Source organism: Hyperolius riggenbachi, chromosome 11 (assembly GCF_040937935.1).
Source record: "Hyperolius riggenbachi isolate aHypRig1 chromosome 11, aHypRig1.pri, whole genome shotgun sequence".
In the NCBI taxonomy this organism is placed as follows: domain Eukaryota; kingdom Metazoa; phylum Chordata; class Amphibia; order Anura; family Hyperoliidae; genus Hyperolius; species Hyperolius riggenbachi.
This window is the reverse complement of record NC_090656.1, coordinates 183,101,762-183,126,001: the sequence shown is the minus strand read 5'-3', so window position 1 is coordinate 183,126,001 and position 24,240 is coordinate 183,101,762. Positions and strand designations below refer to the sequence as shown.

General features: G+C 43.1%; 1 protein-coding gene across 1 annotated transcript in view; it reads left to right on the top strand.

Moving 5' to 3' along the window:
- The window catches only part of NKD1 (NKD inhibitor of WNT signaling pathway 1), a 139,543-nt gene extending 116,361 nt beyond the window's left edge, over nt 1-23,182 (top strand). Inside the window, exons 6-10 of the mRNA XM_068261212.1 lie at nt 4,891-4,986; nt 8,684-8,831; nt 15,351-15,432; nt 19,226-19,356; nt 22,506-23,182. Of these exons, the coding sequence (XP_068117313.1) occupies nt 4,891-4,986; nt 8,684-8,831; nt 15,351-15,432; nt 19,226-19,356; nt 22,506-23,086 (1,038 nt within the window). The 3' untranslated portion in view covers nt 23,087-23,182. The remainder of the gene's footprint in view (nt 1-4,890; nt 4,987-8,683; nt 8,832-15,350; nt 15,433-19,225; nt 19,357-22,505) is intronic.
- Nucleotides 23,183-24,240: the final 1,058 nt, after the last annotated feature.

Below are 24,240 nucleotides of genomic sequence, written 5' to 3'. Positions count from 1 at the left end.
TTCTTAATCTGTGAACCTGAAGTTCTGCTTTAAGGTACTTTTTTCTATCTTTGATCCAGAGCTCCTTTTTTCAAATTTTTTTTTTTTGCTACTGTTTTACCTTCTTACTGAAAACCAGGCTAGTAGTGAGTACCATGAAATGTGAGACTGGTACCGTTTGCAATATCTCAGGCTGGCTTATTACAGTCAGGAGGCTTTGAACTCAGTAGGGGACACAGACTCTTTAGAACTGCCAGAGGGAATGGATTTCAGTCAGCAAATCTAGCAGGTAACTGGGCTGCACACAACCGTGGGCTATTTTCAGCAGTTTACTTTTCTGGTTTCAGCGTGATGTATTTTAAGCATCTTTCCACTTACTTGCTGTTGCTCTTGAACACTAGAAGGAAGGAGTTAACAAGCCATTAGTTACACTGTGTTCCATTAAAGTTTAAAAAAGAGGGGGGTTTCTAGGAACAAACAAGGCAGATTGTATGTGATAAAGAGAAACTTCAGTAAAAAGGGGAAAAAAATAAATCAATGCATTGCAAAGTAAGAAGTTAAAAAAATCGAAGAGAGATCAAGAAATGATTCATATTTGCCATGTAATTTGTTCATGTTGTTTGATCCACATTCAGCCTACATGTTATTCTCTTTACTACTGGCAGACAAGAAAAAAACAGGCCGCACCAACTACCATTATCTATAGCCACACCCCCTAATAATGCAATAGGCTAAAAATGTTATATATATTTTTATGGATATACTGTACATATGCACCGAGGGAGATACTGGTTGCTTGGCAGTTGGATACAGATGTTATTTCCCACAGTGCAACAAGGCTCACAGACAGGAAACTGTCAGGACCTAGATGCTGACATCACACTGTGGGATGGGTTTCACCACAGTATCAGCCATGCAGACCGCCCTAATGATCTATTTGAGAAAAGGTAAAGATTTCTCATGGGAAGGGGGGTATCAGCTATTGAGCGGGATGAGGTTCAGTCCTTGGTTACAGTTCCTCTTTAACCACTGGCCGCAATAGCAGCATAGGGGGTGATATACAGGCTTTAAAGCTTTATAGTGGAGCTGCTGGAGCGCACACGCAGGAGGCGGGGGAGTGTCCGTTCTTCTGGCGTCATGATGCGACGCCAGAAGCGAAGATTACAGGACATACTGCGCATGCGCGGCGCAGTATGTCCGGGTCAGGGGTCAGGAGAGTCGGCCAGTACCGGGAGCTGTGGCTGACGAGCGGGACCCGACGACAGGGAGTGAGGGGAGCGGTGAGCATGTACTTTTCTTTCACTACACATTGCAGGTTTTATCTCTCAGCACCTTTCGGCTGCAGTATCCTTTAAGTTTCCCTTTAAGTCTATCTGGACGGATATATCCATCCAGATAGACTGTGCTGCTGCCGCTGAGTGAGGCGCGCAATCGCACGCGCGCTCCGGCTGCCTGCCATTATCCCCCCCCCCCGGATCAGTGAATGGGAATATAATTCCCATTCACCGATCTAAGTGCCCCGCAGAAAAACCGGCGCTTTCTAATTGGAGAGCGTGGTATTTCTGCGCCCCCGTTCAAAAGAATTTTTTACAGCCTCCTTATAGTTCCTGGTAGCATAATCGCACGCTCCAGGACTTTTTTGACTGTGGCCAAATAGTAAACTGCACCCACATACATTTTTTAAATAAATAATTACATTATATTACATATAAAATTAGCTGTTTACCTCCCAAACTAATTAAAAAATTACAATAAAAAAAAAACTACATAAATGGTTACCCAAGGGTCTGAACTTTTTAAATATACATGTCAAGAGAGTATCTTATTAATTTTTTTTAAATTATAAGCTTGTAAATAGTGATGAACGCAAATTGAAAAAATGCACCTTTTTTTCTAAATAAAATATCGGCGCCATAAGTTGTGATAGGGACATAATTTAAAAGGTGTAATAAGCGGGACAAATGGGCAAATAAAATACATGGGTTTTAATTATGGTAGCATGTATTCATTTTAAACTGTAATGTGCAAAATCTGAGAAATAATGAATTTTTTTCATTTCTTCCTGTTAAAATGTATTTAGAAAATATAATTCCTAGCAAAGTGTACTACCCAAAGAAAGCCTAATTAGTGGCAGAAAAAACAAGATATAGATCAATTAATTGTGATAAGTAGCGATAAAGTTATTGGCGAATGAATGGGAGGTGAACGTTGCTCGTATGCATACGATTTTCGACGCTGTAGGCTGAAGTGGTTAAGCTTGGGTGTATATGAAGGTAGAATTCCACTTTCCTAGAAAATTTCTACAAAGCTCAGTTCTGATTTTCTTTTCCTTTCCTTTTTGTTGTTGTTGCCGTTTTATGTTGTCAAAAAGCATCTCCAATTCAATCCATGATTTGCAGCCAGATATGAATCTCAAAAACTGTCTGAAGCTGAAACTATTTCTCAGCAAACCTAGATTCTGTACTCCTGCTGTGGACTGGCGACAGCCGAGGAATGTCCCATCTTTCTCGCATGAGTAATAAGTACAGATGGCCAAAGAGATGCAAATGAGACAGGCTTGATTTGATATCAATTGTTTGCAGCTGGGGATTGGTTCAATCAAGCAGACAACTTGCAGAATGGGATTGGCCTATTCCAAGTTGCATACAAGTGATTGGCCTATTCCATGTTTCTGAACCCAAGGTGTCAGGAAAAAAGCAGATACTTAGCTTAACAGGAATCTGAAATGACAGGGATAAGGAGGCTGCCATATCTATTTCCTTTTAAACAATACCAGTTGCCTGGCTATCCGAATGATTCTCTGCTTCTAATACTTTTAGCCATAGACCCTAAACAAGCATGCAGCATATCAGGTGTTTCTGACATTGTCAGGCATGACAAGATTAGCTGCATGCTTGTTTCTGGTGTTATTCAGACACTACTGCAGCCAAATAAATCAGCAGAACTGCCAGGCACATGGTGTTTAAAAGGAAATAAATATGGCAGCCTCCATATCACTCTCTCTTCAGTTGCCCTTTAAATAAAGGAAGCCTCTGGATGCTCCAGTCTCTTCCCACATCCTCCTGGAGTCCACCATGATTGGGACTGCACTGCTCATCATGCGCACCTTCAGCATACTGCATAGGCATGGTTGTGCTCTGACTGATTTTCATTGTTTAAAAGGAAATATATCGGCCTTCAAATTCCTCTCACTTCAGGTTTCATTTAAGAGGAGAAAAAAAAAGTCAGCCTTCGCATTCCTCTCTGTACGTGGTCCCTTTAAAGGAACTTTGGCTCAAGTACACATGAAGCCAGCAGATACACATAAACCCTCCAAAATACACTTAATTGTTGTTTCCACGTATCCACAAATGACATATGGGCGAACCCTTTAAAGCAGAACTGTAGATAGAAAATAAACACATTATTTCACTTACCTGGGGCTTCCCAAAGCCCCCAGCAGCCGCCCTGTCCCGCGCCGCTCCTCGACTAGCCTCCGTTCTCCCGCCGCCAGCTACTTTCGGTTTCGCCGTCGGGCCACTGCGCCTGCGCGGCTCTGGCCACACGTATTCTTTCTTCGCGTACCCCACTATTGCAGAGGGGAACGCGAAGAAAGGATACGCTTGGCAGGGCGGCGCTGGCCTCGACTTGCATGTCGAGGTAGGGGACGGAGCGGCGGCGGGAGAACGGAGGCTCGGGTAGGACCGGCGTGGGACAGGACAGCTGCTGGGGGCTTGGGGAAGCCCCAGGTAAGTGAAACAATGTGTTTATTTTCTATCTACAGTTCCGCTTTAACTCTGACAAGTCCGGTCTGGTTAATGGGCCCATTCGCTAGTGGTGCTTTAAAAGCAAATCCTCTATAATAAAATCCCTGTGCCCCTGCTTCCTCTCCTGTCCTTGTGTCTGTGCGTTTGCACTACTGCGCATGTGTGGCACGCGGGCAGACATTGGAGAGCAGGAGGACAAGTGCATGGGGAGCGTGGCCTGGCGCGTGGTGGGGTGGGTTTCGGCAGTATCTTAGCGCCCATTTTAGACGGACGGGCTTATGCCTAGTCTACAATAACAGCTTATATTTTCTATTATCATGGCTGAAATGTTGATTCTATGGCTATAATACCTTCTAAAACACAAGAAGCAAGTGTCCAGGTAAAGCATTCTCCTCTCTAATCTGCATATTTATTCCAAGAAAGAGACTTAGAAATCCTTATGAATAACCGGGTCAGCATAATAACCAGGAAATTACATGTTTAGAAGAACATCAAAATGGCAGTGTTCATGGTCCTGGAATTAAAGTGGAACCAAACTCTTGCACAGCACACACTGAAAAGTCTTTATTCCGCACATAGTTGCTGAAGTCCACTGCTCTGTCTCTGTGTTCAGTTTACCCAGATCAAAGTCTCTAATTAGTTCTTATCAGCAGCTGCCAGTAGACTGCCAGAGCACAATCCCTGCACTCTCCCTATACAGTAAACACTGAGCCCCTTCAGTGCTTCCTGCAAAGTGAAGGCAAGTTCTAAACCTCAGGTCTTTTAGGATTTCCATAAACTTTAATGAAGCCATTTTTTGTCCATAAAGGTTATCATGTTGTGGCCAATCTTTTAATGTAGAGAGGAAATTCTGAGTTCAGTTCCACTTTGAACTTCACTGGAGAGTGTTTGAGGAAAGCGAGCCCCCCTCCATTCTCCTTCCCAAATACAAGCTCCCACAAGGGATGTTCTTTAATTTAGCAAAACATCCCTTTTCAAAATGTTTTATCGGTTACCTTCTACTGAGATTGAATTTTTCCATGTTCTACTATTGATTGAAAGTTTGGTTTTATGTAAACTGTTCTATTTAAACATCATTGATCAAAAACAGAGGATTATCAGCTCTTAATGAAATTCAGTATTTTGAACCCTTTTTTTATATATATATATATATATATATATTTAGGAACTCCAGTGTGATGTTTCAGTGGAAGAGGACAATCGGCAAGAGTGGACATTTACATTATACGACTTTGACAACAGTGGAAGAGTCACACGAGAGGTACAGTTTGATTTCTTTCTCTTGTAGAGTTAAAATTCAAGAAACATTCTGTCAACTACTGTATTTTTTGGACCATAAGACTCAGTTTTTCTCACCCCAAAAGTGGTGGTCCGAAGGTGTCCCCCATAAGTGCCCCCTTTGTCTTCCATTGCTGCCCTTTGTCTCTGGTGTCCTCCTGTCTCCCCTATTGCCAGTGTCCCCTGTGCCTCACTGGCCCCGTGCCTTCCTGTGTCCCCCTGTGCCTCTTCAGCACAGGGGGACAGATGGGAAACGGGACACTAGGTGCAGAGGGGACACGGGGGGAGAGGGGGGGGGGGCAGTAAGACCTAGGACATGGGGGACACCAGCCAGAGGGAAGACAGGGGGACCCAGAGTCCAGATAGGACACTGGGGACACGAAAGGATACCTGGGGACAAAATGAATTGTGGGGAAAAACTTCTACAAGACACACCATAGACGCACCAGGGTAAATATATATCTTTTTTTCTGTTTTTTGACCTCTAAACCTGGGTGCATCTTATACTCCGGAGCGTCTTATAGTGCAAAAAATACGGCAAATCCCAGCCGGTACCACAGGCCACACAACCAGACATCCTGACAACTACATTTAGATCCTGCCCTACCATAGGCCACACAACCACACATCCTGAAAACTACATTTAGATCCTGTCCTACCATAGGCCACACAACCACACATCCTGAAAACTACATTTAGATCCTGTCCTACCATAGGCCACAAAACCACACATCCTGACTAGTGATGGGCTCACGAGTACCTAACTAGCCGAATTCGTGATTCTAATGAGGTTTAACCACCCTGGCGTTCTGATTAAATCGCCAGGGTGGCTGCGGGAGGGTTTTTTTTTAAATAAAAAAAAAAACTATTTCATGCAGCCAACTGAAAGTTGGCTGCATGAAAGCCCACTAGAGGGCGCTCCGGAGGCGATCTTCCGATCGCCTCCGGCGCCCAGAATAAACAAGGAAGGCCGCAATGAGCGGCCTTCCTTGTTTTGCTTATATCGTCGCCATAGCGACGAGCGGAGTGACGTCATCGACGTCAGCCGACGTCCTGACGTCAGCCGCCTCCGATCCAGCCCTTAGCGCTGGCCGGAACTTTTTGTTCCGGCTGCGCAGGGCTCAGGCGGCTAGGGGGGCCCTCTTTCGCCGCTGCTCGCGGCGAATCGCCGCAGAGCGGCGGCGATCAGGCAGCACACGCGGCTGGCAAAGTGCCGGCTGCGTGTGCTGCACTTTATTTGATAAAAATCGGCCCAGCAGGGCCTGAGCGGCAGCCTCCGGCGGTGATGGACGAGCTGAGCTCGTCCAGACCGCTCAGGAGGTTAATAGCCTCAGGTGTGCGGCTGGAAAAGAGGGGGTTCCACGACTCTTCCTCCTTCGGCCGGAAGGAGGAAGTGCGCTGTATTGAGTCGTGTAACGCGTCCCATTGGACACATGCGAGCGTGTGATACGCATAGAACTGCCGGACATCTGGGTAATTAACACCCTCTTTTCCAGCCGCACACCTGAGGCTATTAAGCCTCATTAGAATCATGAATTCGGCTAGTTATGTACTCGTGAGCCCATCACTAATCCTGATAACTACATGCAATCCCATCCCTACCATAGGCCACACAACCAGACATCCTGACAGCTACATTTAGCCCATTGCGCAAGCGCAGGGTGGCCCCGCAAGTACACGGTGAACATATTCGCCAAGCTCTTGTCTGATATGTTCAGAGGGTCACTGCGCAGCAATGGTGATGGCATGAAGCACCCTGGAAGCTTCTGTATTGTCCAGAGGCTTCCCTGGACCCAGGTAAGTATCTAACTTTTTTCTTTTAAAACCACCTCGGTTTACATTAAGCCTCAAGAGCTCCATAAATAGCTCTGCGTTACCTTCATCACCCTGAAGGGGCCGTAGTCCCCAAAAGTTAATCAGAGAAAGAGTCACCAGATCTGTCTTAAGTTAAATACAGCTGTTTTTTTGTTTTGTTTTTTACTGTTTCTGATGATTTTTCACTACTTTTTCACAGGGAGTGCTATAACTTTAATTTGTTTTTCTAGTACCATTATAGATGCATGTTTTGACACTTTACAAATACAGAGAAAAATACATTGTGAAGTGCCATAGAGCGGAGGAAGTTTACAAATCTGCCTTTTTAAACACTTCAGAAATAAGCTCTTCAGTTTTAATCTTCTTGATTTTCACACTGCGGTTTGAGTTCATGCCTAAATACTTGCACATTTCCATACGTTTAGCGTTTGAAGGTCTTTAAATTACCGCTAAGCATCTTACTAAACCCTAACACATTAAAATGCGCTTTGAGAAGTCAACTTAAATCGAAAAAAGAAGAAAAAAATGTGAGATCATGAAAAGGAGAACAACTTTTACATTCAGCCTTTCTGAAGCTGACCCTTAGGCAGAAGCGTTTAATGTATGTACTTCTGATCTGTACTTTATTCTCTTTGTCAGTCCTCTGCATATGAACTGTCTCATTAGGAGACTGGCACATAATGTGGCTCTACTGCCAAGTGAGTGTAGAGAACACACCGCTCCTAATGGCTTTGATGAGCCTTTCAGTGCATTCTTTGTGCGTGAGTTAAGATAACGGCACTGCTTTAATACTCCTGTTGAAAAGAATTGGCTAATGGGGTATTTTCCTCAGTTGATAGTCCAATGTGTTTGCTCATGAGGTCTTTTTCATAGCTGACAAGCTGCCCTGTAATTATCTCTGCAAGAAAAGTGGTTAATCAGGCCCTGATAATTGGACTAATGTTTGGTGATCTGTCAAATCTTTAGGAACATGTTCAAGGTTGTAATAAGAAAGCATGCATGTAATGCTGCTCTTTTGATGTGACTTTTCTTATGATAACGTAATCTGTGTTTTTTGGGAGGGGGGGGGGGAGGGGGCATGGGGGAGGTTGGTCATGAATGGGCACTGAAACCTATCTCCAGGTGCAAATGAATGAAAACCTATGTGTATGCCCCCTCCTGGTTAAGTTATAATTTACACAGGCCTGTATCTCAAGTTACAGAAATAACTATTCAACTTTACATACTCGTAAGGATGGAGGCACCCAAGCGTAAATATGTATATACATTTCTAATAGTTCAAGGAAACCAGAGACATAATAATGCAATGATTCAATACTTACCTGGGGCTTTGTCCAGCCCCCTAAGCATGTCTGAGTCCCTCGCGGTCCTCAGTTCAGCGGCAATCAGCCCCAGTAACTGCCTCAGTTTTAGACTTCTGCGTATTTGCGGGAGGTCCCGTGCTGGCGCAGAAGACCCCGACTGACGTGACTGAACCAGTTACCGGGGCTGATTACAGTTGAACGGCAGACAGCAGGAGGACAGCGAGGGACTCGCACGTGTTTATGGGGCTGGAGGAAGCCCTGTGTAAGTATCTTTGTATTAGAATGTCTCTGGTAATCTCTTACCTCTCCTGACAAAAACACCAGTAGTACAGGAAACGTATTTATTCAAAACACAAAAATAGACAATGCTTTTCACGGATACTAGTCTGCTTCCTCGGGTCAATACACAGTGCCTTGCAGTAAGGTGAATAGGATATGGGAACCTATTATGGTACCGTTCGCAGCCTCTCTGTTCTATAAATACATGTCTAAGTGGTTAAAGGACATTAGCATGCCATAATTGGAGCTGACACATTTTGTATTTTTTGTATTTCTTTTTAGGACATAACAAGTTTGCTGCACACTATATATGAAGTATTTGATGCATCTGTTAATCACTCCAGTAGCTCCAGTAAAACCCTCAGGGTCAAGCTGTCAGTGGCTCCCGATGCCACGCTGAAGAAGAAAACCACCATGCTTAACCACGGAGGTAATGCGAACAGTCCTCTTTTGCAACTCTCGAGATTTTTTTGTATTATAGGGTCCCTATAAGGGCTACGATTTCCTCTAGCAACCCAAATACGTACCGGTAGGTTAGCTGAGTACCCCTCCAAAATTAGCCCCAGACTAGATTGTGACTTCTCAAGGATGGCGAGGGATGTGAATTATTTGGTGTGCTCTGTAAAGTACTGTGTAATTTAACACTAAATAAGTACATGAAGTAATTTTAGTATGAAGTCGTTTTATCTATCTAGCCATCTCCCCACCAGCTTGAAGCACCTCTAATTGTTCACTTTGTTTGAATAACTCTGTTACAAAGCAGCTAGTAACTGCTTGTATGATCCCAAGAGGCATCCGCCTCCATTTGAACTCCTGATAGCCACACTCTTAAATTTTGGAGATTGCTTCAGAACAAAAGGGGTAACCAATGTTGTATAAAACCTGTTATTGTTAAAAGTATTGCTCTCAAATTTTAAAAGAAAGATGCCAGCTTATCACAAATCACAATCCAGAGGTGAATTACCCTGCATTCACACTCATCAGGCCCCTGAGTCCTATTGGATGAAATGCTTAGGGCGGAGCCTGGGAGGGGATCCAGTCTAGGACAAATGAATGGCCAGAGCTCCGCTCATGTGGTATGTGGGTGACTGTTTTAAATTGTAAATGCAATACTTACAACAATTAGACTGTTTCCCCCATTTGGTTTGAGCAAATCCCCAGAAGGAAAGCATGTGTTTACAGTGGGCCTTCACTGCAAAGCAGATCTTAGAATCATACAAGCTTTGATCCAAACTGCAGAGCAGCTAGATGTGTTTTTTTGTCAGTGGGGAGAGATGCCTTATTCTAGTGACTGTGTAGGTTTTGAAGGTTTTATCATGGCTGCTTGGCATTAGCACTTGTAAGAGGTGAAGTAAAGAGATCGCACTAGGCAGTCAAACACAGATGTTAATATATGAGGTACCTCGCAGGAAACAAGCTACAGAAAGGATGAAAGGCTTTACACTGGGTGGACTCAAAGCACTAGAGCTGCAGCCAACTACACTAATAGTGTTAGGGAGTCTTGCCCAAGGTCTCCTTACTGTATAGGTGCTGGCTTACTGAACAGGAAGTGCTGAGATTTGAACCATACGTTCCACAGTACACTATCCAGCCACTGCTTCTCCAAGACTACATTGCTGGAAAGCTGTTTCTGGGATTCAAGGAGACTTTATGACGACACTGTAAATAAAAAAAAATGGTCATGGGGGAGTTAAAGTGGAACTTTATCAAAAGGTAATTGTAAGGGAAATAAAATAACTTAATACATTGCAAAGAGAGACGTTAAAAAAATAGAACAAAGGATTTGCTGTATAATTCATTGATGTTGTTTCATCCAGTAAAGATGGTGCAGGTCATCATCTTTACTACTTGCAGACAAGAAAGAAAAAAACAGCACCAACTGCCATATCTATAAACAAACCCATAACAATGTGATGACTGAGATTGGAAGATCTATGTACAGAAGGAGATGCTGCTTGTTTGGCAGTTGAAAACAGCTGTTGTTTCCCACATTGAAATTCACACAATGAGGTTCACAGACAGGAAACTGTCAGGGCCATGGTCATGACATCAAACTGTGTGAGGGCTTTCACCACAATATCAGCCATACAGACCCCCCTAGTAATCTATTCGAGGAAAACCAAAGATTTCTCATGTGTAAAGGGGGTATTGGCTCCTTATTGGGATAAAGTTCAATCCTTGGTTAAAGTTCCCCTTTAAAGAGACACTCCAACCTAGAATTGAACTTTATCCCAATCAGTAGCTGATACCCCCTTTTACATGAGAAATATAATGCTTTTCACAAACAGACCATCAGGGGGCGCTGTATGACTGATTTTGTGCTGAAACCCCTCCCACAAGAAGCTCTGAGTACCGCGGTACTCTGGGCAAACTGCCACAATGTAACAATGTTCACAGACAGGAATTGGCTGTTTACAGCTGTCTGTAACAGCCAAAACAGCTAGCAGCAGCTACATAACCTGCCCACAGTAAAAATGTCACCATGTACTAAATGTCAGAATGTATATCGGGGAGAGGAAAGATTTTACAATGAGCAAACACTGACACTAAACCATTTATACAGAATTATGGTAAAAAAATGAAGCACTTTTTTTACTACATTATTTTCACTGGAGTTGCTCTTTAAACTGTGTAGAGAAAGAAAGTGGTTCTCTTCTGTGAATTGTGCAGTTACTGGTGCTTGGCGATCTGTGACAGTAATGCCTTCCGGTGGAGCATACATTTTGTGGTAGAGTGGGAAACGCAGTGAAATGTATTTGATAAAGGTCAAAGTTTTGTTAAAAGAAAAATATAAAATTAAACTGATATCCTTGAAAGTAATAAAAAAAACCCAGCTCCACTAAATGTTGTTAAGCATCGCGTAACAAACTAGAGGAATCAAGGACACTAGTGTTCCGCTGTTGCCTATAAGGGAGACTGTGATAGAGATTACTCTCCAAGCTGCTGAGTGGTTAAGGGATATTGGGCTCTTTTCACAAAAACATTACCTCTAGTAATAAATACCGGGTTTTGTTTTTTTTTTTGAGTATTCACTAAAAATTTGTGGGATAAATGTTTGAGAAAAGTGTGGTAAAACAGGTGAAAAAACAGTCAGTAATATGTACAGAAATAAAGCTTTTTTGACCACTGTAGGGCAGCCCATATACTTGCCACCCATTACACAGAGACGACCCAGCCTGTCACATTTAAAGTGGGACCTGAACTCTCGCACAGGACAGAAGAAAACCTATTGAAATGCACCCTGTATGTATATAATTTAGCCTGTCTAATTCCCCCTCATCAGTGAATAATCACAACTGTAAATTGAGCTCTCAGCTGTGTCAGCTCGCTGCCTCAACAGAGCAGCTAATTTGTGTCTGCTTCCATGAAAATAGGAAGTACACACACTGGAGATTTTTTTGTTGGATTTGTATCAGCTGTAACAAAGAAATATTTTTCTTTAAAGGTTATTATGCTGTTGCTTATCCTTTTTGAGCAGAAAGGAATTTCCTCCTCAGCATCTGTAAAATCATCTAAAAGACTGTACGAGGTCTGAAAGTGCACCTTGAGATTAGACACACTCATCTTCTCTGCCTTCTATGTAAAATTCACATAAACGCAAGCAAACAAAGCTCAAAAGGCTCCATCTTAACCACTTGAGGACCCACCCTTTACCCCCCCCTTAAGGACCAGCGCTGTTTGTTGGGATCTGTGCTGGGTGGGCTCTGCAGCCCCCAGCACAGATCAGCGGGCACGCAGAGCGATCAGATCGCCCCCCTTTTTTCCCCCCATGGGGATGATGTGCAGGGGGGGTCTTATCGCTCCTGCCTGCAGGCATGTTGCGGGGGGGGCACCTCAAAGCCCCCCTCCGGCGACATTCTCCCCCCATTCTCCCCCTCCCTCTCCTATCTGTCTCCTCTGGGGATCGGGGCTGCACAGGACGCTATCCGTCCTGTGCAGCCAGTGACAGGACGTCCCCTGTCACATGGCGGCAATCCCCGGCCGCTGATTGGCCGGGGATCGCCGATCTGCCTTACGGCGCTGCTGCGCAGCAGCGCCGTACAATGTAAACAAAGCAGATTATTTCCGCTTGTGTTTACATTTAGCCTGCGAGCCGCCATCGGCGGCCCGCAGGCTATTCACGGAGCCCCCCGCCGTGAATTGACAGGAAGCTGCTTCCTGATTAATCAGCCTGCAGCTGGCGACGCAATACTGCGTCGCTGGTCCTGCAGCTTCCACTTTGCCGACGCACGGTATAAGCGTGCGGTCGGCAAGTGGTTAAAGGCCAAAAGCAGAGAAGTGAAAATTATCACCTACCATTTGTAGGTGATTAAAAAAAATCCTTATTAACACCAACTATTCTATTGAGAATCTCAAATTGGAGATACATTTTGTGGTAATTACCACACTTTTACTACAAGAGGTAATTTAGGGAGAAAAGAAATTGTGAATTTGAAAATGGTGATATTTTGGTCAGTATTTATCACTACCTAAATTACATCATGTGGTAACTCATTGTGAATAGAGCCTATAGTCTGGATATAGTATGTTTAGCATCAGTTTATAGAGAACTTGTCACTGACCATCTCATTCACTGTGGTAATAGATTTCCCTTTAAACTCAAAATAACAAGTGCAACTTTGGTGGACAGAAAATGAATGATCCCTGACACCTAGCGTTGAACAACGCCAGCACACAATTGATTTCAGCGACGGTCTCCCAGTCGGATCGTTACGGAGGCATGAAAATAAGGACCCAGAAGTACAAATTTTGCAACACATGATTATTTTGAATGGATTGATCCGTTGCCATTGCGCGATACAAATAAATAACAGTGATTACATCCAAGGGACAGATTGGTCTACATGGACAAGAATCTCTGCCTTAAACAGTCGTTGGGACATTTTTTTGTACGATTTTTGGCGCCACACTGGTTGGTTTGACACAGCTGTTGACCCTCTCACTGCCTTGTATGCACTCTCATCATGTTGCGATATCGTAGCCTGCTTGTCTGTTGTATGGTCATGGGCCTGTGCATCAGCTACCTCTACACATTAGGTTATCGTCCAACTTACCATTCGTTGTCGACAGTGGTCGCACACGTGTACAGAGCTTTACAATGGACTTAATGCCTCAAGTCAAATTTGGCCTCAATTCACTAAGCTTAAAGAGGAACTCCAGTGAAAATAATTTAATAATAAAAAGTGCTTCGTTTTTACAATAATTATGTATAAATGATTTAGTCAGTGTTTGCTCATTGTAAAATCTTTCCTCTCCCAGATTCACATTCTGACATGTATTACATGGTGACATTGTTACTGTGGGCAAGTTATGTAGCTGTTTCTAGCTGCTCTGGCTGTTACAGACAGCTTTAAACAGCCATTTCCTGTCTGTGAACATTGTTACATTGTGGCAGTTTGCCCAGAGTACCGTGGTATTCAGAGCCTCTTGTGGGAGGGGTTTCAGCACAAAATTAGTCACACAGCGCCCCCTGATGGTCTGTTTGTGAAAATCATTCTATTTCTCATGTAAAAGGGGGTATCAGCTACTGATTGGGATAAAGTTCAATTCTTGGTTGGAGTTTCTCTTTAACTCCTGTCTTTAATAACTCTTCTGAGCTGTTTTACAGTTATCACCATGGTGATATAATTGTGATAACTGTAAAACAGCTCAGAAGAGTTATTAAAGACAGGAGTTAAGCTTAGTGAATTGAGGCCTTTAAAGACTGAATAGTAAAGCTGCACTTGAGCAGCGTTATTGCACTCCCCCTGCACTGCTAGGAGCTTTAGACTGTCCAGCTGTCAAACTCGCAAAGGGTCAGGAAAGTTGAGTTTATTGTAAATCATTTGTTTCTGTTGAGTAGAGTAGATGCAGACCATAGAAGACGCCAGTGCTATGCAAATACACTAAGGGCCTGTTCACACTGCAATAAAAATGACGTTTTCCCGGAACGCAAAAAAACCACAAAATAGGGCAGTGAACACATCCAATGTTATTAATAGGATGCATTTACATTGTCAATCCGACTTAATCAGATCATGAACGCAGCACACACGGACTGGACCGCTAATGCAGAATCCCGACTTGCTGCATTTTTCTGCAACCATATGTCAGTTGCGCAGCAAATCGAATGCAAAAGAAGACTATGGGAATGGGGGATATGAGGGATATTTACTCCACTGGGCTGATCGCCACTAGTAAAACGCCAACTCACCTGGAGCCGGTTCTGCTGCTGCTGACACCCACCGTCTGGTCTGAAACAGATCGGAGCCCAGCAGAAGCCCAGCAGGCTATTGTTTTTTTTTTTTTTAAATTATGGGAATCCTGCTTCAGCAGAGACAATTTTCAGTCATTCATGCTAAACCAATGAGAATCCTTCCTGTTGCTAGGAAGGACTCCTGTTGATTTCTCATAAGCCAACAAGTAGCCTCCTGATCGATTTCAGGATGAGCAGCGGATGGTACGGCAGACAAAGCAGACAGGTGGCCTTAAGATGATCACTCCCTCGCCGGCTTCCTGCACCACCGGGATTCTCCACTATTTAGGCCGGTAATTTGTCTAGTCGGGGCGGCACGTGCGCTCCCCATACTGGGAGCGTTCTACACCTGCCAATACTACTGCGTAGGCGCAGAACACTCTCAGGGACAGGAGCGCAATCTGGGGAATGTGCAGCCACACTGCACATGCTCTGACTGGCCCCAACTGAAGGAATTACCGGGCCAAATAATGAAGGATCCTGGCAGTGCAGGAACCCCCAACCCCCTTCTCAGGTACGCTTGAAGTCAGCTATATAATATTGCATAAATATATCCTTCTGTTACTGTATAGTACATATTGTGCATTTTACAAGCAAGTCATTGTCTGCACCGTGGGCCTTCTTGAATTCTCAGAAAGCTATAAGAGGCTTAGCTTATTACCTCATTCAAATAAACGCCTGTCAATCACAGCACTATTTTTTTCCCTCCTTCAGAGGTACAGAATGGAAGACACAGAAGTGACAGCAAGGTCAATGAGGACTTACGGAGCTCTGAAAAAAGACGTGGCCTGTCAAGGTAAATTCTTTTAAAACTACTAAGTAGTAATGATCGTTCACATGCTAAACCTGACTTTACAATATAGACACATCAGGGAATCGTGAGTCCCATCTTTGAATCTTCTGATGCCATCAGAAAAAAAGTTGTGTCTTATGTCATACAGATAGGGGGGAAAAAAAACATAAGCGCTACAGAAGTGAATTGACCGGGAACGTCTGAGGTCCAATCCCCCTGTAGGATTATTTATGTTGGCAGCAGCTGATCTCTTTTCTCCCTCCTAGTGCCTTGTTGTCTTACATTCCAGGCATGGCTGTAACGTTTGTGTCTGCGCTGGCTCTCTATTTGGAGAGACTGTCGGCTTTAACTTAGTCCTTGCTGTGTGATAAAAAGTATCCTCCAGGCCTCAAAAGCTAGACTGCTTTACAGTCCCAGGAATTTGCCGAGGTCAGGATCTGGAAGGTAGTAACAGACAAAGGGAAAAAGATAAAAGGGAGTGTTACGTCTGAAGGGCTGAAATATTTGGCTTGGCTGCAGAGAAGCCGTGGGGACAGCTCTTGATATTTTTTTTTATTCTTAAAGCAACCCTGAAGTGACCTATAATAGAATAGTTAGATACTCACCTATGGAGAGGGAAGGCTGTGGATCCCATAGTGCCTTCCCTTTCCTCTCTCCGTGTCCTCATTCCCCTGCTGTCCCCCATTCAAATTTGTCACCTTTGGGAGTCCTTGGTGGCTAAAGGCCCATACACACGTCGGATTTTTCTGAACGACGGGTCGTTTGAACGTCCCGTCGTTCAGTCGTTCGCACGCGGAATCAGACGTGTGTACGGACTATCGTTCGCGTGATAAGACTGGTTTCCAGCGATCCGCCCGGCGGATCGCTGGAAACCAGTCTTATCACCCGAACGATAGTCTGTACACACGTCGGATTTGACGTGCGAACGACTGAACGACGGAACGTTCAAACGACGGGTCGTTCAGAAAAATCCGACGTGTGTATGGGCCTTTACCTCTCAGATGACACTAGCAAGATAAAGTAAAGTTAATTGTATTTGCACAGGCAACACGTTTCGTGGGTACACACCCACTTCCTCAGGCCAATAAAAGTGCCGTTGCTGTGTAGCCACTGTACTGTACAAGCTAATACTTGCACCTCCACAGTACGGATCTGCTGGTCTTTGGAAGTACTCAGGGATACGAGTACTTCCCAAGGCAGCCCCGAGGAGGGGTGAAAACAATTTACTGCTGAAACAGTGGGGTAGCAAGGACATGGAGAGAGGGACGTAAAATCTCTATGGGATTCAGAGCCTTCCCTTACCATAGGCGAGTATCTAAGGCCCAGTGCACACCAAAACCGCTAGCAGATCCGCAATACGCTAGCGGTTTTGAGAGCGGATTTCAGAGCGATTCTAGGTATGTTTAGAGAGGTTTTCTAAACATACCTAGCGGTTTTGGGTGCGTTTTTGTGTAGCAGATTACACATATTGTTACAGTAAAAGCTGTTACTGAACAGCTACTGTAACAAAAACGCCTGGCAAACCGCTCTGAAGTAGCGTTTTTCAGAGCGGTTTACGTTTATACTTTACATTGAGGACGAAACGCTTCCGAAAACCGCAAACGCGCAGCAGGAGGCGCGTTTGGGGCTTGGCAAAAACCGCAAACCGCCGGTGTGCACCATCCCATTGCAATACATTAGACAAGCGTTTTTATAGGCGGATGCGGCCGGCGGATCGCTCCAAAAACCGCTCGGTGTGCACTGGGCCTAACTCCTTTTTTTTAGGTTACTTCAGAATTTCTTTAATAATCATTTTGCGAGAAATGCAATAAAGTTGCATAAAAGCTTTAGGAAATAGAAATTTTCTAAATAAGTATTAACTCCCCAATTTTCCCAACGAGGCATTACCCTTCTTTATCAACTGTGCTAAAAAAAAAAAAAAAAAAAAAAAGTATGCACAACCATTCCCTACATTGCACAGCATTTTAGTAAATTATACGAGCAGTTTGGGTTAAATGGAGAGGGGCCAGCATATATTATCATTATTTACCGCTATAATGCACACTATTATTACACTTGAAATCAAGACGAGCAGTGCTGATTAGATATGCACTGTTGATAGTCTGAGGATATATAGATTGAGTGGTTCACAAATTAGATCTTGCTATTATTATTACTACATAGCACTAACCTGTTTTCCACAGCACTTTTTTAAAGAGAGAACCCCGTGACATAATCACACTATAGCGCCTGGCACAACTACTCCTTGCTTATGGGTGGTAAATTTGAGTCAATATGAGTACCGTATATACTCGGATATAAGTCAACATTGTGTGTAAGTCAACCCCTAAATTTGACTCTCTTCTGCTGGAATTTTTTTAATTCCTCAAGTATAAGTCTACCCAGCAAAGTTAATTGCTGCGCTTGGGGACCAGGCAGAGTTAATGGCTGCACTACTTGAAGTATTTCAGCCATTAACCCCTCTTGACCCCCAAGTGCAGCCAATAACTCCTCAAAGTCCCCACATGCAGCTAGCCTGTCCCCATCCTTTCAGGCAATTAGAGTGGCCAGTAACTGTCCTACCTACCCCTCCCCGTCTTTGTTAACCACTTTAGCCGCCTGGACGAGATTGTCACGTCCAGCGCCGGGCACTGATGTCCTCTCATCTGTTCTTCACTCACGCTGATATTTTCTCATCTGTTCTTCGTTCATGCTGCTCCGCGTGCATCAGTTCTCTTCTGCTCCCGATGTAATGTGACAACGGAAGCCAGAGATACGCTGATGTGTGTGGTCCAGTGCGAGTGAAGAAGAGATGTAGGACACCAGCTCCCGGAGCTGGAATAGGTCTTTATCTTCTGCTGCGGCTTGCTATACATTGAAAGAAAAAGAAGCGGCCACCGCCCTCCTGATCCCAGATATAAGATATTTAGCACTGACTCGCAGATAAGGCGACCCACCACCACTACACACACACCACACACACACCACACACACACCACACACACACCACACACACCACACACACCACACACACCACACACACCACACACACCACACACACCACACACACCACACACACCACACACACCACACACACCACACACACCACACCACACACACCACACACACCACACACACCACACACACCACACACACCACACACACCACACACACACCACACACACACACACACACACACACACACACACACACACACACACACACACACTTTTATACTGTGAATCAGTCCTAAATTTCTCGTCTTCTATCCGAATATATATGATATATCTTGGCGCTGCCACTCCTCCCCCACTATTTCCACAATCTTATGAATGTATGTTATGGATCTCCCTTGTTAGAAGCAAAAAGTAACAGCCTGGCAAGCTGGTGTCCACTCCTGAGCTCTTACTGCTCACTTGCCAGTTTACACAAGTCCTGTAGTTGGCTTGAGTCTTTCTCCCTCCTGTCCAAGCATGCAAGCCATATAATGGTACTCTAGCACTGCAAGAAATCTCCACCTCCAAAAGTCTAACATGTTTTTGGGTGAAGATCTGTTACGCAACTCCATCTTAAATACGCATAATATTGGATAAATGTTTTTCTAACAAAATAGAAATAACTTTCCTTATTTATCAAGCATTGAATTTACTTAGTACTGAGTCATTATCTGCCGTGGTTCTGTTGAACTCTTTCAATTCACAAAGAATTCGGTGACATCACTGTAGACAGAAGTATGATTGCCTTATATATTTGTTGTGTGTATGGAAGTTATACCAGTGTTTCCTAGGTGTATCCCATTTTCTGTTGTCTCTTATAGACATAGCCCAGCTGAAAATGAAACAGAACAGGCTGAAAGTCTTCGGCAGTGTGTGGATGAAAGTATTGAAAGGAGAAACCACTATTTGGATCTTGCAGGCATAGAGAACTACACTTCAAGGTTTGGCCCAGGTGAGTTTTTTTGCTGACAAAGGTTTAGGGGGGAAAAAGCTTAAAGGGAACCGAGAGGAACCTCAGGTAAAATAAAAATACCTACTGTGGAAGATGGGAACCTCTGTATGCTGTAGAGTCTTCCTATTCCCTCTTAGCTGCAGCCGCCACCCCCCTGGATTCTTCAGGTACAAGCACGGCTATTCTGCACCCACGTGATCATGGCTGTGCCTGTGCAGTATGTGGCTTCCTACTGTGCAGGCGATACCATTCTCGCACAGGAGCAATGCGGCCATCTGCTCCCAAGGTGCCACTATCAGAAATAGGGGAAAAACCAACCTAACATCCGATTGTACTTTAGTGTTCTAGCTACTAGACCTATATGATGCTTGGAGGGTACATAGTTTAAAGTTAACTCCGTTTAATGTCTACTCATAATCCAAAACAAAAAAAGGAAACTAATACAACTAAAAAGAACAGATCTAGTATAGGCAACTGGGACCGAACTAGGTTGCAATAAAGTAAACTGATCTGGAATAAACTGGATTAGACTTGACCAGAGAGATAACTCGAGAGCTGGCTCTAGGTATTCACCATTAAAGTGTAACTGTCGGGCATAAAAGTAAAAATCCCTTCTTTATTTTTATCTGGTAAACAAGTAATACGAATGCTAACCAGGCAATACAAGAGTTAAAATCGCATTTTGGTACACAAAAAGGAAGTTGCAGGGAATGCTGGGCTGTCCTTTTTTGCTTTTCTACTTCCTTTCAGACTTAACTAATGCAGCCTGATTGGCTGAAGCCTCTTTCCCTCCTGTTTTCCCCTCACCTCACCTCTGTTCCTCTCTGATTGGCCAATATTTCTCCAGCTGAGACAATGCACTTTCTATAGTGAACGGTGGACAAATCGGGCAGAGGAAAGTAAAGGAGGAAATGACATCAGTATTGGCTTCAAAATAGCCACAGTTGACATGGGAAATGCTAAGAAGGATTTTCTTTTTTTTTTACTGTAGAAAAATCACTAAAATCAAAATGTGGACAGTACAGTACATACAGTATGTTGTATATGTAGATAAATACTTGCTCTACTTACATGTGTTTTTTTTCTGAGATAGTATGGCTGACAGCTACTCTTTAATACACATAGGGCTTGATTCACAAAAGAGTGCTAACTGTTAGCACGGCCGTTTCCGCGCAAATTTTCGCATTGCGCGCGATCGCAAATTTTCGTGCGAAATGATAGCGTTTTCGCGCGCAAACGCACATTTTCGCGCGAAAACGTTATAGATTTCGAGGTAAAATTCACGTTTGCGCGTGAAAACGTTATCGTTTCGCTTGAAAATTTGCGATCGTGCGCAATGCGAAAATTCACGCGAAAACAGCCGTGCTAACAGTTAGCACTCTTTTGTGAATCAAGCCCATACTGTATATACAGTACATGGCTCTAGGTATTCACAAATACTACATACATGTAATCCGGTGAACCTGTTTTGACAGGAATAAGGGGAATCCTAAATAAAGTGAATAAATAGATTTATATATTATCACTATTATTGAGTGCAAGATAGTTTTCCTTAGTTTAAGTTCCATGTTCAGGTTGCTTTCTATAAGAGACTCAAGCATATGAGCATTTGGGGCATCACTTGATTTCCCGAAACTGAAAATCAGGGATCTGGCTGCGCATCAAACAAGATATGTAGAACCTGTCTTTCATCGGGATGGAATTTAGGTCGACATGTAATATTGCTTGTCTAGGGAAAGAGGGTGCCTTATTCCTGAAGAGACTAGGTTTTCTACTTCTTTCCAGTAGGGGATTTGGGCAGGGCACGATTATATGCGAGAGAGAGTTTAGCATTTTATAGTTTCCTCAGCACAAGGAAGCTTAGTCAGGATAAATTCTGGCTAATTTTTGTGGGGTCAAATACAATGATAGACTTTTATGGAAATATTCGCAGTGTGTCCCACATTTGGGATATGGTAATATTGCATTAGATTCCCAAGAAATATCTACAGAGGTAATATCAAGTTGAAGTTCTGACAAGTGCTTTATATTTTCAATTTATGATGGGACAGCCGATTGAAGTAGTTAAGAATAAAACAAAGATTTTCCTTTTTGATGCACGAAAGCAGCGAAGGGAAAAGTTTTAATAGTGTGTGAAATCGAAGGGCTGATTTTCTGAATATGAGGTATGACATGTTTGAGTTAGAGATAAGGGTGTAGCTCTTTAATAGAAATATCAAACTGTTCTTTAATGGCTTGGAAGGATTGCAAAGAACGGTGGAACACTCCTGTTTGGGTGGGATGAGTCAAGGTCGACCTGGCAGCACACCAGATGAAAGCGTAGTAGTGAGAGAGTAGACCAGCACCATCCAGTTCAAATATTATGCTCTTTATTGTAGTTCTGACGGCGTACAATGCAACGTTTCGAGCTCTTGGAATGATTTAATATTACCTCGGCCAACAAAGCACTTAATATGTTTTACCCCTGCATCAACCCATTTTTTATATTAATGTTATCAATAATTTTGTGTACTGTTCTAAATAGGTACACTCATGTGGCCACTATGTATATCAGTAGGAACTTGTTTGAAAAATTGCTTCCATGGATCTATGGTAGATCGTATTGTAAGAAATGGAGGGAGATTACCGCATTTTTCGTAATATAAGACATGCTTTTTCTCCCCCCAAAAATTGGGAGAAATAGTACCTTCATCTTTTATGCCAAATACAAGGAGTTCCTGTATTGTCCTCATGTGTCCTGCTCTGCTTCCCCCAGGTCTCCTCCGCTCCCCCCATTTCACATCTAGCTTGTTGTACAAATTGTTTACATACAAACGTTAAGCTTATATACTGTTATTAAAATGTCACTACTAAATATATGTTTTGATAATAGAGTAGTCCTCGAATACATACAGTATCTTGCATGTCAACATTCCATTCTAATGGCACCAATTGCCTACAGTTATTTAAGCGAATGTTCTATCAACAGAATTTAATTGCTAGCGCTAAGCATTTACAAAAGTGGACTGAGACTCGGAGTTAAAAATAGCACGCTTAATGCATCAACAAAAAATATTTTTTTAATGATTTTACAATAAACAAAAACACTGGAAATTTGTTTTCTTTTGTGATGGCCATATTTTATTTCAAAGTCTGCTTGTGTTTGTTAGGTTCTCCAACCACCGGTGAAAAAAATGAGTCGCATACAAGGGCTTCTAATCAGATGAGATCTCGTTCCCATGAACCGGAAATGCTCTACTTCCACCAGAGAAGGTCTCAGGCATTGGATCCTGGGCATTTTGGTTTACTGGACCCTTCCCATCCAAAGATGGTTGAACTTCAGCAAAGACAGCGAGGTCAAGAATCTAACAAACATTCTGTCAGAAGTCCGAAAGCTTCAGCTAAAAATGGTTCAGCGTTTATCTGCCAACCTGGAAGGACACCAAGAAGCAAACCTAACCATACTACGTCAGTTCCTGTGACATCGCCATCTGCACTTATGGGACAAGGCTACCAATACCACCCTTTACCACCTCAACAACCACACAGAAAAAGCAAGCAGAAAACAAAGGAAGGTCACCAGATGTGCAAGTCCTTTCAGTCTCCTGTCAACGTTGTTGAGAAGGAGCATGTGAGGGATCTGCCAAGCATGTTGTTGTATGAAGGCCACACTGGACACCTGGTACAAAGACATGAGCACCACCATCACCATGAGCACCACCACCACTATCATCATTTTTACCAAACATAAAGGACTACCCATTCCAGGCTTTGAGGAACTGTGGGGAGGTTTTTCTTATGAAGAAATTCGCATTGTCAGTAACAAAATAAATTGTTTAATATTTTACACTAATACTTACATTTATTGACAAGCTGTGGAAAAAAAATCAAAGTGGACTCTAAACTCGCTTTTTGGGTTGAGATGGGAAAATCACCAAGCACTTCATTTTAAATAGGACCTATGGATGAAAATTTATATTAAGTGGTGTTTATTCGTTGAATAGTTAGACTTTTATTGCACAGAAGCCTTTAGCAGAAATAACCTAAAAAGATTTTCTTGCATAAGAAAAACATACTAACAAAGAAAGGAACACAGCAGACTACCTCTAGTACTCGTACTCTTTGTTGATTGATGGTTATTATGAGACGGGTAGGCTTAACTTACATGCATGTATGTATGTGTGTGTGTATGTATGGATAATGTATAGAGCTATACTCAGACATGTGTTTGTACGGGTGTGTATGTAAGTTGTTTACCTATTTTGTACGTTTATAAAAATCAAGAAGAAAATTGCCAACTTATATTTACTTTTCTTAGCAAATCTTCTTAACCTTCAGTAATATTTATATTTTAGATACTTTAAAGTTGACCTATCATATTAAATTTAGAAAAACCATCTACAGCATGAACGAAAATGTAATTGCAATGTTATTAAAGTCACACTTACCTTTCATGAATAATGTTTTATGAAATGTGTTGCCCCTCTTCTCATATTTCACATGCTTTTGCGAGAGCTCTTGTGGTGCATTTTGTGTGGCTATTAAGAGCCATGTTGATGTCTTTGGAGCATGCTGGGATTGTATTGCCAAAGTCAAATGTGCGTAGGTCTATACTATGACCATAAATGGACTATTCACATAGATAATTGTTCACAAACATTTTTGTCTGTCTTTTTTAAAACATTTAGGCCGCTTTTACATATCCCTCACTACGACACCGTGCGGTGTGCTCCCCCAACGCAAGGGCATTGAAAGTCGATGGAGACTTTCCTGCTCACACAATGCGTGGTGCTGCACTGGAAGTAGCCAAATCGACGCAGGTCTGTCGCAGAGTCATTTATAGCATGATCTGTTCCTACCGCACACATAATGCACTAGTACAAGTCTATGGCGACATAATAAGTG